Source organism: Brachyistius frenatus, unplaced genomic scaffold, assembly GCF_029030835.1.
Source record: "Brachyistius frenatus isolate BFR_SWC_R1_liver_20210118 unplaced genomic scaffold, ASM2903083v1 Contig_61, whole genome shotgun sequence".
In the NCBI taxonomy this organism is placed as follows: Eukaryota; Metazoa; Chordata; class Actinopteri; family Embiotocidae; genus Brachyistius; species Brachyistius frenatus.
Window position 1 is genome coordinate 100278 of NW_027210660.1, and position 14283 is coordinate 114560.

The window sequence follows — 14283 nt, forward strand, 5'->3', positions numbered from 1 at the left end:
GTGGCCGTAGACATCGTGTTTCTGGGTTGTCTGTGGATCTCCGTGACCTTAAATCTGTCACATTCTCTATAACACGACCTGAGGGACTTTCTTCAAATTACAAAACTGGATTAACTGATTAGATTTTGATGGTCAAAGGTCACTGAGGTTTTTGGCCATACATTTTATAATTCGGGCTAGTTATGACAACATTTCACACAAATGCCTAATAGGATGAAATGATGAGGTGATGACATTTAATATCCAAAAGGTCAAAGGTATACTTCACTGTGACAAAAGCAATTTTTCTGTCCATTATTTAACCGCATAACTCAGGAACAGAAGGGGAGACTGTGACCGTATTTCATAACGGTCAGATACAGAGTTGGTGACACATAGTGCCAGAGTATGAAAATACTCCGTATCTATATAAGGCAAACACACTGGAATACAGATTCATCATATTTAATGGGCCATAATCAAAATGCAACAGATGGAAAACATGTTCATGTACTGCGATGATTAGGTTTTATTTATCACATAAATATTTATATATCAGGTTTAAAGCGACACTGCTACAGACATGATTTCTGTGATGTTGAAGGACTGAAAAGCCTTTTATTATATTCCTTCTGTGAGAAGAGGCCCGTGTGCTCTCCTGTTTACAAGGTGGTAGTCTGTTTTGATGGAGAAGCATTTAAAGCCACAGGATGCCTGACCCCAAAAACACGTCTCTTTGGGGCTTATTAGTTCATTAATGATGGGATTATTTTCAGATGGACTGCCAGTAAACTAATAAGAAAGCTGGGCTTTAGCTAACAACACCAAAATGACTAGTGGAAGAAAAAAAATGTGTGTACTTCATATTTCATTAGACAAGTTGTCTATGAAGCCAGAGGCTTTTTGGAGCCAACCGCTCGTGGCTTTTGGTGGTCTTGTAGTTTAATGTACTTCTGCACTGGCCTCATTTTTCAGTCCGAAAGCTATGTCCACTTTTTTATACAGTCAGTGGTTCTTATATGGCTCAATTAATGAAGACAGGGTGTGCCTCAGTGGCCCTGACAGGATTAGCATTGTGCTACCCCTTATCTGAGGGCAGGTTTTTGAGAATTTGGTCAACAGACAAGTGCTTTAACTCCCTGATGTTGATGATCCCTAACTCCCCCGATGACACTGTCACGAAGAATGAGCACCTCATACCTCCTTACACATATAATATAATGACAGCTAATGAGAGTCATAAAACAAGAGGCCTCTTACCTCCCATCGAAAAAAAGGGAATATTTTCAGTCAGAACCGAGGAAGTCTTTTGAATGAGAGGTGAAATGTCTTCAATAACCTCAAGCAAGTCCAGTTGCTTTCAAATAACACTTCTACGTTTCCAAAAAGCAAACCATTTTCTGCCTGGAACAGAGTGGATGCTTTAAAAATGTATCCGGTGTGAGCTTTTCTGTGGGTGTCTGACAGATCAGAGAACAGCTTGGGTTTGAAAACCTGGGAATACAGTGTCTTTAGTGGAGGACAACGGTTGTGAGTTTATTATGCTCACACCAGATGGGAACTCCAGATGGATTGGTCAGAGGCAGTGAGTCAGCATGATGCTGTCTATCAGCACTGGTTTGTTCTCTGTATGGCTAGAGTCATCACATAAAAGACTTTGGAGACACGATTCAATGTCAGTCATCACAGAAATGGTTGAATCGGAGTCTCAACGTCACTTTGACGAAAGCCATGAAATATGTCACTTTTGAAAACTTGTAAACTCTCTCTAGGTTGACAGCAGTACTTATTAGAGGGAGGTAGCTTTGTAATTCACGCTGCGTTCTTCATCATTGCGTCCTATTAATTGTGTACACCGGAAGAGTCCACATTAACAGCCCCCTCGTGGTATTCACAACGTTGGAACGTCCTGTAAGCCTCGAGTTCACGAGTTGTGACGTGTTTGCTTGGCCATGGAAGTACATTCTTCGTTGGATGTTAAAGCTAATATATTGTAGTTTTAGTCATGTAGAGTTTGTCCTCATAACTTAGATAATAGCCTACGTCTGAGGAAAATGTTGATCTTTCCAACAGCCTCATCTTTTCCCTCTGTGCCTTTGTAGTTTTATGCATTACGTTATTACCCTGTTTTGTTAAATTGTTAGCCTCTGTGGCTAGACGCCATCCACGTTGCCGTTGCATAGCAATGGTGTTTTTATGACCTAACCACTTACGTCAAGCACACGGTGCACACAACTTCCTATGTTGTAACCACGAGCTCGCGAGTCTCATTTGAATGCCGCATAAGTCCACAAAAAGGTCGACTTTTAGTAGACAGTTGACAGAGCAGAGTGTAGTGCTGTATCGGTGTCTTGTTCTGTGCAAATAGGAATATCTTATAACAATGGATGCCGTGTCACAATGGCATTAGAACTGTATATTGATAAACTTAAGCAACCTCCCTCCGAGACCTGCGGAAGTACCGCCACAGTTCTGGTCTCCCCGAATCAAACTGGGAACTGGGCAGCCCTCACCCAGGGGCCTTGTAGTATGGGGGAACGTATGTTGAGCAAGGAGGGATGGAATGTACAGACTTCAGCACCTAAAATAGATCTTTATTACTTGTTTAAATGTGCTTTGAGCAGTCCATTAATGATACCCCTAGCAACCACTACAGATTCATGTATGCAGTCCTTCACATGACTGGAATGATGATTGGCTTCAGGGCCAGGATTTGTTTGGGGCCCAGGATTATCTTCAGATGTGTCGAGGTTGAGGCAGAGAGCATCTTTACTGCTTGGACATTCAAATCAAATGAAAGTCGTGAAAAATACTCAGTCGGCCCGACACAAGTTGAACTGCTTGGTAACCGACTGTTTATTTACATAGTGAGCAGCGTTATTTGTGTCCACAGAGCAAATGCAAAGTTAAATTGCCTTTTAGCTCTGACTTGGTTTCCACCATCCCTCGAGTAAAACATTACTCTTTAGATGAGGAATGTTACACTATGTTCAGCAGCAACGTCCATAAAAAGCTTCCAACCAAATAATCTTTCTTTCCTGTGCTCCCTACCAGCTGTTGGTCATAGGTTCAGTCTGGTGTCAGATGTTCCAGCTCCCTAGGTTATTTCAGTTACTCTTGACACCACCAGTCTTTAGCTGTGAGTGCTTAATCACAGGAGGACCTTTTCTCACTCTCCAGCGATAAACAAAGAGAGCTGGGTGGGGGTGAAGATGATGTTGCCTCTGGTCACAGATAGAGAGCGCCATCGTGACAGCACCCATGCTCTCTATAGCTTTTATCTACCTCTGCTTTTTATAGTCAGAGGCCCTTCATGTGACTCTTCCCGGTGTGCTCAGAGCATGTGAAAGGCAAAAAGGCTGTCTCTGAGGAAATAGGAAACTTCACAACAAATAGTGCCTCAGGGAGCAGAGGAAAAGCCTGAGCGTGCAAACTTGGAGTGAGCGTAAGAAAGGTGAAAGTTGCAGCTGGAGTGGGAGTTAAGAAAGGTGAGCTGGATGGCTTAGCCAGGCCACAGCTTAATGTTTATCTACTGGAGGGACATGGAAAGGAAGTAATTATGGAGCACAGTTTGAAGTTGATGAACAATATGTTCCTTAAGATTACGTGTGAAGGAAGGGGGGAAGGCTGAGGGTTGGAAAGAAGGAGAGAGAAGCAGAAGGAGGTGATCTGTCATGCTTTCCCTCCCTGTAAATTAGACGTCCATATTTAGTTGGAGAGAGGGAAGGCCTAGCAGTAATGTAAACAAAGCCGGAGGGAGGCAGGGAGGAAGAGAGGGAGAGGGAGTACATCAACACAAATGTTTGAGTCCATTGCCCAGCGAGCCCCTCAGCATGATCTTTAGGATGAGACAAGAATGGAGCTGATGGATTTCAAATGAAGATTGGAAGTCTTATAGGAGTGTTGCTGTGTTCATTTCTTCAGGGGTGCTGATGGTTTGTTTCAGAATTTTTAAAGCAGCTTCTTTTAGAGTTTTAGTTAGAGAGTTTTGGAGCAATCATGAGCAGGTCCAGGTTTATTTTGTGACATGAAGAAGCAAGGACTGCATGTCAGGCACTTGCATCACCTGGACTTGGAAAATTACGACAGACAGCCACGGAAACTGACATAATACCGATATACGACAGACCGCAAGGAAGTCTTTAAAACTAAAGACAAACCGAGAAAAGACTCTTTCCCAGATACCGAAGGCAGAGTGAGCAAAGGGGTAACTACCTGACCAGTAACCATCCTCTCTTCATCATGAGCAGCCTGTGCTCTGAGAGCTCTGAGGAAGAGCAGTCTGAAGTCGATGAGACGCTAGAGGAGCGAAGGGTGACCCGGCCGCCCGTCATTCAGCTCATGCCGAGGTCCAGAGCGGGTTCAACAGGAGGATCCCCGAAGATCTCACCGAAAGAGTCTCCTCGTGGGTCTCCTCGAAACTCCCCGCTGCTCTTCAGAAAGCTGATGATGAACCGCAGCCTCAACCTGCAGCGGCGCCGCTTCACCCTGGCCCACACGCCCAGGTAGAGTCTGTATGTCTGGGTCCAACATGTCAAAGATGATGTGTGCTTTGTGCTTCACTGAACGAACCACGTTAGTCGTGTTCAGATTTGGCAAAACAGGTCATTGTCACTTGCATCTGAGTCGGTGCTCGACTGTTAGGTGAATATTTCAGAGGGAGTGGATGAGCTGCAAAATCACCTCAATTACTAACTAAACATATTTTTTAAACGCAAAGAGATTGTTATTGGGCTGACATTAGGATGTGTGAGGACTGCTCAGTACAGACAAGATTTATTGACAAGTCATAAATAACTTGCTTTCGCTGATATGGGATAACAGACGGGGAGACAATGTCAGTATTAATTTTGCCATATGAAGACAGTAAAACACTTAAACCAATAAATCACAACCGTTTATTTTTTCTCTAAATGATGTATTCTTTACCTGTAGGTGCTGTAAAATGTTTCAGTTGATCCGTGTGTTGTTGAAGTAGGAGACATCTCGTGCTCCAGGCATACTCCAGTCAGCTGCAGATGTTCATGTATTTTGGGTTTATTTTTGTGCAGGCAGCAGTCACACTACAAAAATGGTTGCCCTTAAGCTTATGTTATGAAACTGACACGGATCACAACATGCGCATGTACTGCTATATTTCAGTCATGCACACGGTACTCTACCAGAATATTAAAAAAAACAAAACAGCTTTTCTTTTAGGGGAAATACAGCTCAATTTTATTGTAATAACGGAATTTGAAAGGTTTCATCTTAAATGGACCAGGAGATATTTACTGAGAACATTTCCTGTTGGTGTTTTGCTGGATTTTTGGCTTTTATTTATTGAAGCCTACAAAATACAGTTGATTTATTTTTGTTCTTTTAACTAACTGAGGTACTATTAAGTCAATGTTTGGAAATGGATTTCAGACCTGCTGTCAGTTTTAGTGCTTCATTTCCTGCAGGTGTGAGTGTTTTTCCTAAGCTTTGTCCACCTTTTGTTTTCCACCTTGATGAGTGGCATCATCTCAGTAAACACAGCTTAGCGACATCCCTGTTTGTCACTGGATCCGCAGTTTGTTGTTCCACCTATTTGTTTAGCGAACATTTTCATCTGTCAGCAAATATTTTTTTTTTTTTTTATAACCACACAACTGTGAAACACACCTCACACAATGGGATATTTCCTGCCGAGGTTCAAACACTATAAATTTATTCCTCCGTTATAGTGGTCATAATTCTCGTTTGTAAAGAGTACAGCAGTGTTGCTGTCAGCCAGCTCCGCTCTGGTACCTGTTAATACTTTGAGTTTTATGAGCCGTTATTGCATCATGCCAGGCCATGATTCCAATGCAAATTAAACATTTACTTGGTTGACTGTGTCAAGTAAAAGTCGTATGATCAATAAAACGATATTTGACCCTCACGTCTTGAGAGAGGAAGAATAAACAGGGCCTCAGATATATGTGTAGATGGATATACAAACAGACAGATATTTGTCTTTTCTGCTCCGAGGGGACGGTGGATTTCTCTCCTGATGTGATAGAATTCTTCAAAAGAGCCTGTTGTACTGTTGTGAAAAATTGTATAGCACTGTAAAACCAATCGCACATGTCCCCTATATCCTCATCAGTGTTTACCCTCAACAGATACACACTTGGTTGTAGGCACCATGCAAAGCTGGGTGGTTACGAGGTGTCGCCAACTTGTTGCAGTGATGTTAGACAACGTCCAGCTCAATGAAATAAAACTAAAGACCCGAGAGAAACTCTAGATGCTGCTGAAAAATCCTGCCTTACTTTTATGAGCATAGAATGAGTGTTAAAAATTCTTAAAGAAGCGAATGCCTACTAGAAAAACTCCAAAAGGGTTTGCAAGTTCATTCGCTTTTATAAACACCGGTGTTTAAGGGTCTTAGATTTGAGATTGGTGGACACATTTCTTTTCCATGGTTTATTGTAACACTTCAACCAAACTGTTTCATCAATTTCACAGTGTCTGTTGAAAATCTAAATATTAGAGGGCAAGAGTCGAGTCGAAGGGATTTCAAGGCTCATTGTGGAAAGTCAAAGAATAGCATAGATATTCAACATGTCAACTTTTATATTACACAGCTCTGAGGTCAGGCCATCGAGGATGTTTTCTCCCCGCAGGGTACGTGCAGTGTCCCATTATGTCGGATCTGAAATAAATGGATGGGGATGAGTTATTGCAGGATAACTGGCAAGGAGGAAGAATTAAACAAACTGGGGGTCCGGTGGAAAATAAATGTCGTAGTTAGCTCAAATATAGAACATACTCATGAATTTATTTTCACTTTTGTGTCTAAGTTGATTAAGCCTCTTTTTCCACTTCAGAGACACTGTGTCAAGTGATCCAATGGATTTTTTTTGGGGGGGTGAAAAAAACATTTCAAGAAAATAGCTTTTGCAAACAAGCTCTAGGATGACAGTCAGTTTTGTTTCACATTATGTCTTTCATTGATAAAGATATCAGGAAAACAAAACAGGCTAATGAGCTGAGAAAACACAAACAAACAATAATTATGGCTTCTTTTGAGGGATGCCTTCATTGCTTTGGCTCTGTAGTCAGTCGGAAGTATTTTTTTCTAAGATAAATACAGCAAAGATAACATTTGCAACTCTAGTGGCTTCTACTAGATACAATCTATAGATTTATTTTCTCTAGAAAATCACATTTCCCAGGTTTAAATCAGTGATATGGGTTATAAAACTAACTCATACGGTAGTGTTATTCCTTTCACTGTAATAATGTGCCTGAAGTAGTGATCTCAGATCACAGGTATACTGTAGGTTTAAGCTGTAGAACAAAAAAAAAACTGTTCAGGATGCTCCCAAATTCTCCTTGTGAGGATTAACATGCATTTCCTCTTCTCTTCCACTAGAGGCTGCGATGTTGTGAAATTTGGGCAGAGAGTCTCTCAGGAGGATTTGTTTCTGTTTCTGTCATGGGTCAGAGTTGAGGATAGAGACTCTTCCTTTCACTGGAGTTTGACCGTATGGGGACTCAAATATTTTTGAAGGCTTAGAATTGTTTTAAAGGCTGTTCTGACCAAATGCTGGTGAGAAATGTTGTTACTTAATCAGTGAATTTGGTTTTCTATCAGCCTTTTATAAATTGCATCGGATAACATGACTGATAAATAGTCGTAAAAATGAATTAACTCTTGCAAAATGAGAATTTCAAAAATAATCTCATTTCATTGAGATTTCTAAAGAAGGTTTGACAGCTCTGGTTGTGTAATTTGTGAATTTTACCCCAATAGTTTATAAGTCTGTGAGTCAGATTCCCTATGGGATTACAAGTTTCCACTATTTATCAAACATAAAAAAATATTACATGCATCCTCTGATAGCAAATATACAGCTGGAGTAAAAAAAAAAAAAAAAAAACAAAAAAAACAACAACTGTTACAGTAGATCTTTATAGTCTATAATGTTTGTCCTCATCTTTAGACTTTCTCTAACTGGCAAATGTAGTTGTTGTTAATTGTTAAAGTCACTGTATATTCCATAGTAGAGTAAATAAGCATGATTTAGGCCCAGATTTCTGACCAGTCATTGCCTGCCTGTGTACTGTAACAGCTCCCTCCCTGACATTACGGAAAATAAGATGTTTCTATCATTTACCAATCGTCTATTCTCCGAAGGATTTTCACGGTCATGTATTTGATTATACCAAATATTTGTTTAACACTGCAGAGGATATTGGGCGAATCAGATGGATTATATCATAGCATGAGAACAAAATTCAATATGAAAAAAAAAAGAAAATGAAACCGTTAAAAAAAAAAAGCACACGCGCACACAATATTGAAGTATTGATTGACCAGAGCACTATTGTTACTGCTGGCATGGAGGGAAGTTGGTTACACGAAAAGAGAAACTGGGCACTATCATTGAGAAAAGGTCATACATGTAACACTCTAATATACAACAGTGAACCGTTTTTTTGGTGGGTTTTTTTCTTCCACTCAGTGCTGATAACACAGGTCTACTTTCTCATGTTGTGACTCTCTTTCTCTGTTCTCTCTCTTTGTACAATTTGCCCTCTCTCTCTGTCTCTCTCTCTCTCTCGGCCACCCAGAACCCCACCCCTTTCTTCTCCCTCCACAATCTCCCTCTCTCTACGTCTCTCATTCTCAGGGGAGATAGTGTTGTTGTTTGTTGTTTTAAGCCTGAGTTTGGTCCCACCACTCTCAGGAGAGAAGAGAAGAGAGAGCAAAAAGTCTGTTATGACCTGCTGACAGGGACTACATGGGACAGCCCACTCCAGGGAGCATCTGATGGGATTATAACACTCTTTCCAGCTCAGTTTTTCCCACTAAGAATAACTCTGCTCAGTCTCTTGGTGGTGTGCTATCACAGAGGCAAACCTATGTTCAAATGGACAGCTTTGTTTCAGGGTTGTGGGACCTGACTTTTAAAAACAGAGAATACCTGAGGCCCATTGTTGAGGAATTCAGTTTTGTCAGTTTGCAGCTCATTTGGAAGAATTTAAACTTGTTGTTTACTATTTAGGAGTACAGAGAGAGGGAAAAAAACAAAACACAAGAGAAGCGTTTATCTTGGCTCGTGTGCGGCGAGCTGAAAGGAGAACGAGTGAGGAATTAGTCCCAGATGAGCACTGACAGCTGACACCATCCTCAATTTCACTTGATTCGATTCGGCCCCATACTTTCCCTGTCAGTGAGACGATGTGTTAACTCACTTCATGATGGGTCTTTAACAGCCAAGACTCCTCGCCTTTTTAAGCTGTTCACACCCACGCATGCACACACACTCTGAGCTGAACCTTTGTGATTCCTGCGTTTCCACAAAAACAAATGGACATATCTTCACTGCCGGGACCGAAAACCGAACCGCAACTCAACTTCCAGTCTGATGCACTATGGTTCGTTGACTCTGCACTGAGCTGGAACTGACTCACTTTTAGCTGTTACGTTTTATCTAATAAACACAGAAGGAGCCCTGATTTATTGTTGCGTTCACTTCCGTTCTTGCTCATACCAGGTGCAGCAAATGAAACTTGTGCGTTTTGCTGTTTTGCATCCTGTTGTTTTGCATTTGTCATTCTTGGATCTAATTTTCCTGCCCCGTCCTGTCAAAGGAACCTGTCTCCCGATGCCATAACTTGTGACTGCAGACAACATAAAGGAATTTGGACAGCCTCACTTTTTTGATTCATGACAACATGGGGGTTTTGGTCGCGCCACCCAATGCTGCATTTTTGACGATCCTCTGAACTCATCCCAACTCTTTTTTTGTACCTGCCAATAAAATGATGAACAAAGACTCTCGCTTTTCAAGAAAGATGCAGGGCAACTTCTCCACCCGCAGACACTCATGCATTGGGTATGTATCCAGCTGTGTCAACAGTTTTGTGATTACTGTTGCTGATGGACAGCAAAGGCAACATAATACATGTGTTTCAAGATGTTTCAAGAAGTATTGGAAAGCTAATTTGACCTGTTTCTGTACCTGACAAGTACTGGCTGTGTTTTTTTTTTTTTTTTTTTTAATCTTTTAGAGTACATGAAATATAAGGAGCTGATGGGGAATTATTTGACACTGCTTCCCTGTTCTGTCGGGTATTTTGTTGGTGTTTATTTGGTGGTTTCATTCTTAGTATTTGCAGGAGATGTGTTTTGTCATGTTTCAAATTCCACTCTTAGAATAGCATTCAGATTACTTAAAGTATAAACATTTATTTTAAATAGAAATCTGTAACTCAACGCAAACAGATGCTTTATTTAATGGTGAGTCTGCACCTGTGTGCTGTTATAAACTCTGGATTAACTTTAACCCCGTCTAACACCCTAAACAAATAACAGAAATGATTGGACGTGTGCTGTGGTGAAGCTGGCGAGTGTTGCTGTCAGGGCATTGTGGCTGGGAGTGCAGGCCTCGGGTGACATGCTGGATCGATGTCTCTGTTCACTGATGTCCCTCCTTGGGGTCCATGGACTCGAGCCAAGCTGCGTAGTCTGTGTTAGGCATGGTATGACCATTGTGTGGTCTAGCACTTTTGCGTTTCATAAGGGCACTGAAGAAATATTGGTGTGCTCTGGAAAATTGTATACGAGAGCGGCAGACGTAACAGGTTTCATGTCTGTTTTTCATATTGTGCTGCAAAACAAAGCAGAGCTGTACACGAATGTGTCAAACGAACTCTCCTCTAACAGATAAATCATGGTAACATGGTCTCTTGCCTACACACTGATTAGACTGATTAATTTAATTGTAGTTGTAACTTGATGCAACTGTGTAATCACCAGGCAGGAAAAACATAAAATCTACTACAGCTGTCATGAGAACCCTGCAGGACAAGTTGTTATGTAAGTTTACAGACACCAAAAACAGAGACTTAATGCATTAAGTACCAGCATATGAATATACACACAAAGCAACCCGGAGGCCAACATAACACCATGTACAATGTCAGGAATACCTCCCACTTAAAGACACGTCTTTAAAATAATCTCTAAATGCTGCTCAAACTCATAAAAAATAACCCTCTTCCCTGCATTGAAAGAGGAAGAAATTAATTTCAGGGCTGTTGTGGAAAAAAAAATTGTACAATGTGCAGTGTGGCAAACTTTTCTGAACTCTGGGCATAAGGCATGTGCCTCGCGAGTGTCATCCGAACTTCTCCAGCCGTGAGCCTGTTTGGATCATATGAGGAGATTAAAGCAGGAGATTTTAGACCACAGCTAGAAATACAGAAGTGCAGATGGGAACAGAACAAGTCTGTATTTTTTTGTTACCTGATATGTACAGTGAAGTGGAGTCACTGTTCAGATCTTGTTTTTCATTTCAGCAAAGACAATACTTTATTTTTTTTTAAATATAATGCATGAGCCATTGCAATAGCAATAGAAATAATGAAATTAGTTTAGTTAGTAGATCAATTCTTTGGAAAAAATTATTTCCTTTGACCTCATGCAAGACACACACACACACACGCACACGCACAAACACACACGCTTGTCTCTCTATACTTATGAGGACACTCACTGACATAATGCATTCCCTAGCCCCTTACCCTAACCTTAACCATCACAACTAAGTGCCTAACCTCAACCCTAACCCTAATCTTAACCCTAAAACCAAGTCTTAATCCTCAAATTGCAATTTAAAGTTGTGAGGACCAGCATAAATGTCCTCATAAGGTCTGTTTGTCCTCATGAATATAGTTTTTAAACAAAATTGGGCCACACAACGATATCAGTACACGCACGCACGCACGCACGCGCGCGCGCACGCATCCATGGGTGCACGCTGAGACAAAGCAGTCTCTGTCATCCAAATGTGTCCACCACAATAGTGACAGCTCTTATCCTCACTTGTACTAACAGTACCAGGACACTATTCATCCTATCATACTGACCCCCCCTTCCTCCACTCCTTGTAACCTTCTCAACAATACACAACACTTTTTTATGGCCTCTCTGGCAGTGCGGTGCATTTAAACAACACAGTCCCTCTGCATTAAGCAGCATGGCCAGAGAAGAAAGCTCTCAGACGGTATCATGAGAAGATAGTCGATGCTGCTGCCACAGTTTTGAGAAGATGCCATTTATCTGAAATAGAGAATGATGGGGACGAGGTGGAGTGAGGTGAGAGCGAGAGAGGCAGAGGCAACGACTTACTGACTGGGAAAAAGAGATAATTTGGACAAATGGGGGAGAGGCACTGACGAGAGGGCAGTGAAGTGGTGATAGGGGGGACTTGGGTTGAGATAGTGCTGCTTTTAGCAGAGAGATAACAACGAGAAGTAACGGGTTAGACTCAGAGACTGGGGGGTTAGAGGGTGAAAGAGAATATGAATATATTCTGCAGACACAAACAATTGAGATGCAGGAAGTGATAGTAACCAAAAGAATAATGGGGAAACAAAAAAGAAAAGCGTCAAGTGAGGACACCCAACCAAAGGGCAACAGTGTCAATGTCAGAGGTCCCAATATAGCTGCCAGTCCCCCCCTGCCAAACACACACCCAGATTAGTCAATAGGGCCTGTGTGAGGCTGTGGTGGGCTGGCCGCTGTGTGCGTCACTGCTGTACTCCATATTTTAAGCATGACTGATTTCCCCAATCGCCTCCAGAGCCTCATCGATTCCTGAGCAGCAGCCTGGGACAGCACTAACACTGCTGAAATTCAAAACGAGCGACTCTACTGTATTTCCTATTCACTGTGTGAGAGAACGTAAAAGACACCTTTTCTTTATCCAAAAAGAGAGAGACTGCAAGGAGCAGTTAAAAAATGTAAAAGATTATCACCGCCAAGAAAATTCTAGTTTTTAAGGATTGTTTAGTGTCAGCTCTATATCATGAACAGATTGGTTGGGCTGCTACTTCAATCATTAGTCTCAGTAGAAGTCAGGATATGATCTTCACAAAACTATCTGGTTAAAAATAGAGACATGTCTGACTAGGAAAAGTGAACTCTGTAAAAGGGTCAAAAGTGTTGTTTAATTAGTCCCCAAAAAAAGGTCAATTTTATTTCTGACGAGTTCTGAGTGTCAGCACTGTAGTACAGCAGCATCACAATGAATATATTGTAACCACTAGAGGGGGAAACCGACTTAGTTATGCTTAGATGCTCTTAGAGTGCCGTGACCTCCTGCAGACTAAGCAGGAGTTGGATAAAACGGAAAACATACAATACGATGGTTTGGTAGATCATAATTCTGTTTTGAGGCTCATGGAAAATGGTCAAGTTTCACTTATTAGACTTTTATTGTGTTGTGGAGTGTTGGGATGATGTAAAGTGTTATGGTGGAAGTAATGTAATCAAGTAAAATGTAATATTTGTGTTGTTACATGTGACAGAATTAACAGTTATTTGCCCCTTTTTTCTTTCAAAAGCACAGTAACTTCATAATTATGCTTTTACTTTGTAACTCTTTAATTCTATAATTCTCTTCCTGTTTTCTAATCCAAATTCACCAGATATTGTCAGTCTTTTTTTACTATATTTTAATTCTACCACCTTTACCGCTGCATAATCTGTATGTATGGCCCTTATTACACATCTATCCTGTCTGCTTCTCTTAAAGGACATCCCTTTTCGCCTTTTTTGATTTCTAGATTTTACTACACAGGCTGTTATATATTGTTGCTAAAGCCCTCTTAAGTAAATCAGTGATGCTGAGATCTGAGTCTTTGCTGGACTGCTACTTTCCTCAATCTATTCATTTAACCTGAATAGTTTGTACATTGGCCGCTTGAGGGAAAATAAATCCTTCTATACGTTACACATGTACTGAAACTAATGCTTGCTAAAAAAAATTATTTCAGTCATGTCACATTGATTTTATGAAAAGTAATCAATTCAAATGACACTTAATTCATACTTTTAAACTAGGTTAATCGTATCTTGCAAATAATAATTTGATACCTTATAAATGTATATACTTTCCCATACAGAAAATTCCTTTCAGGCCCATCAGTATTTTTTTTTATTGTATGACGCCTGGATCGATCATTATTTTTTATTGTTTTTGTTGTTGTTGTTTTCTACCCCTTGATATTTTTTATTTATTTATGGGACATTAATATAATAAATGCGTATACAGTACCCATTTAAAATAAAAAAACAAACTCGCATATATTTCTAGTGCTCTACATTGCAGCTCAGAGTTTATATCCAGCTTCTCTTCGATTTTATGCGTGCGTCCTTGCTGAAGACAGCCGTGGCCAAACTCAAGGATGAATTGATTCGAATTTAAAGGTCACTGTGACCTCACGTTTGTGGCCATAACTCAAGAATTCTGCCACTAATTATGACAGAAATTTAATACA

At 40.7% G+C, this 14283-nt stretch overlaps 1 protein-coding gene across 1 annotated transcript in view; it reads left to right on the forward strand.

The window, feature by feature from the left end:
• Nucleotides 1-8638: 8638 nt before the first annotated feature.
• Nucleotides 8639-14283, forward strand: part of pde4ca (phosphodiesterase 4C, cAMP-specific a) — a 42911-nt gene continuing 37266 nt past the window's right edge. The window contains exon 1 of the mRNA XM_069706035.1: nucleotides 8639-9833. Coding sequence (XP_069562136.1) covers nucleotides 9760-9833 — 74 coding nt within the window. The 5' untranslated portion in view covers nucleotides 8639-9759. The remainder of the gene's footprint in view (nucleotides 9834-14283) is intronic.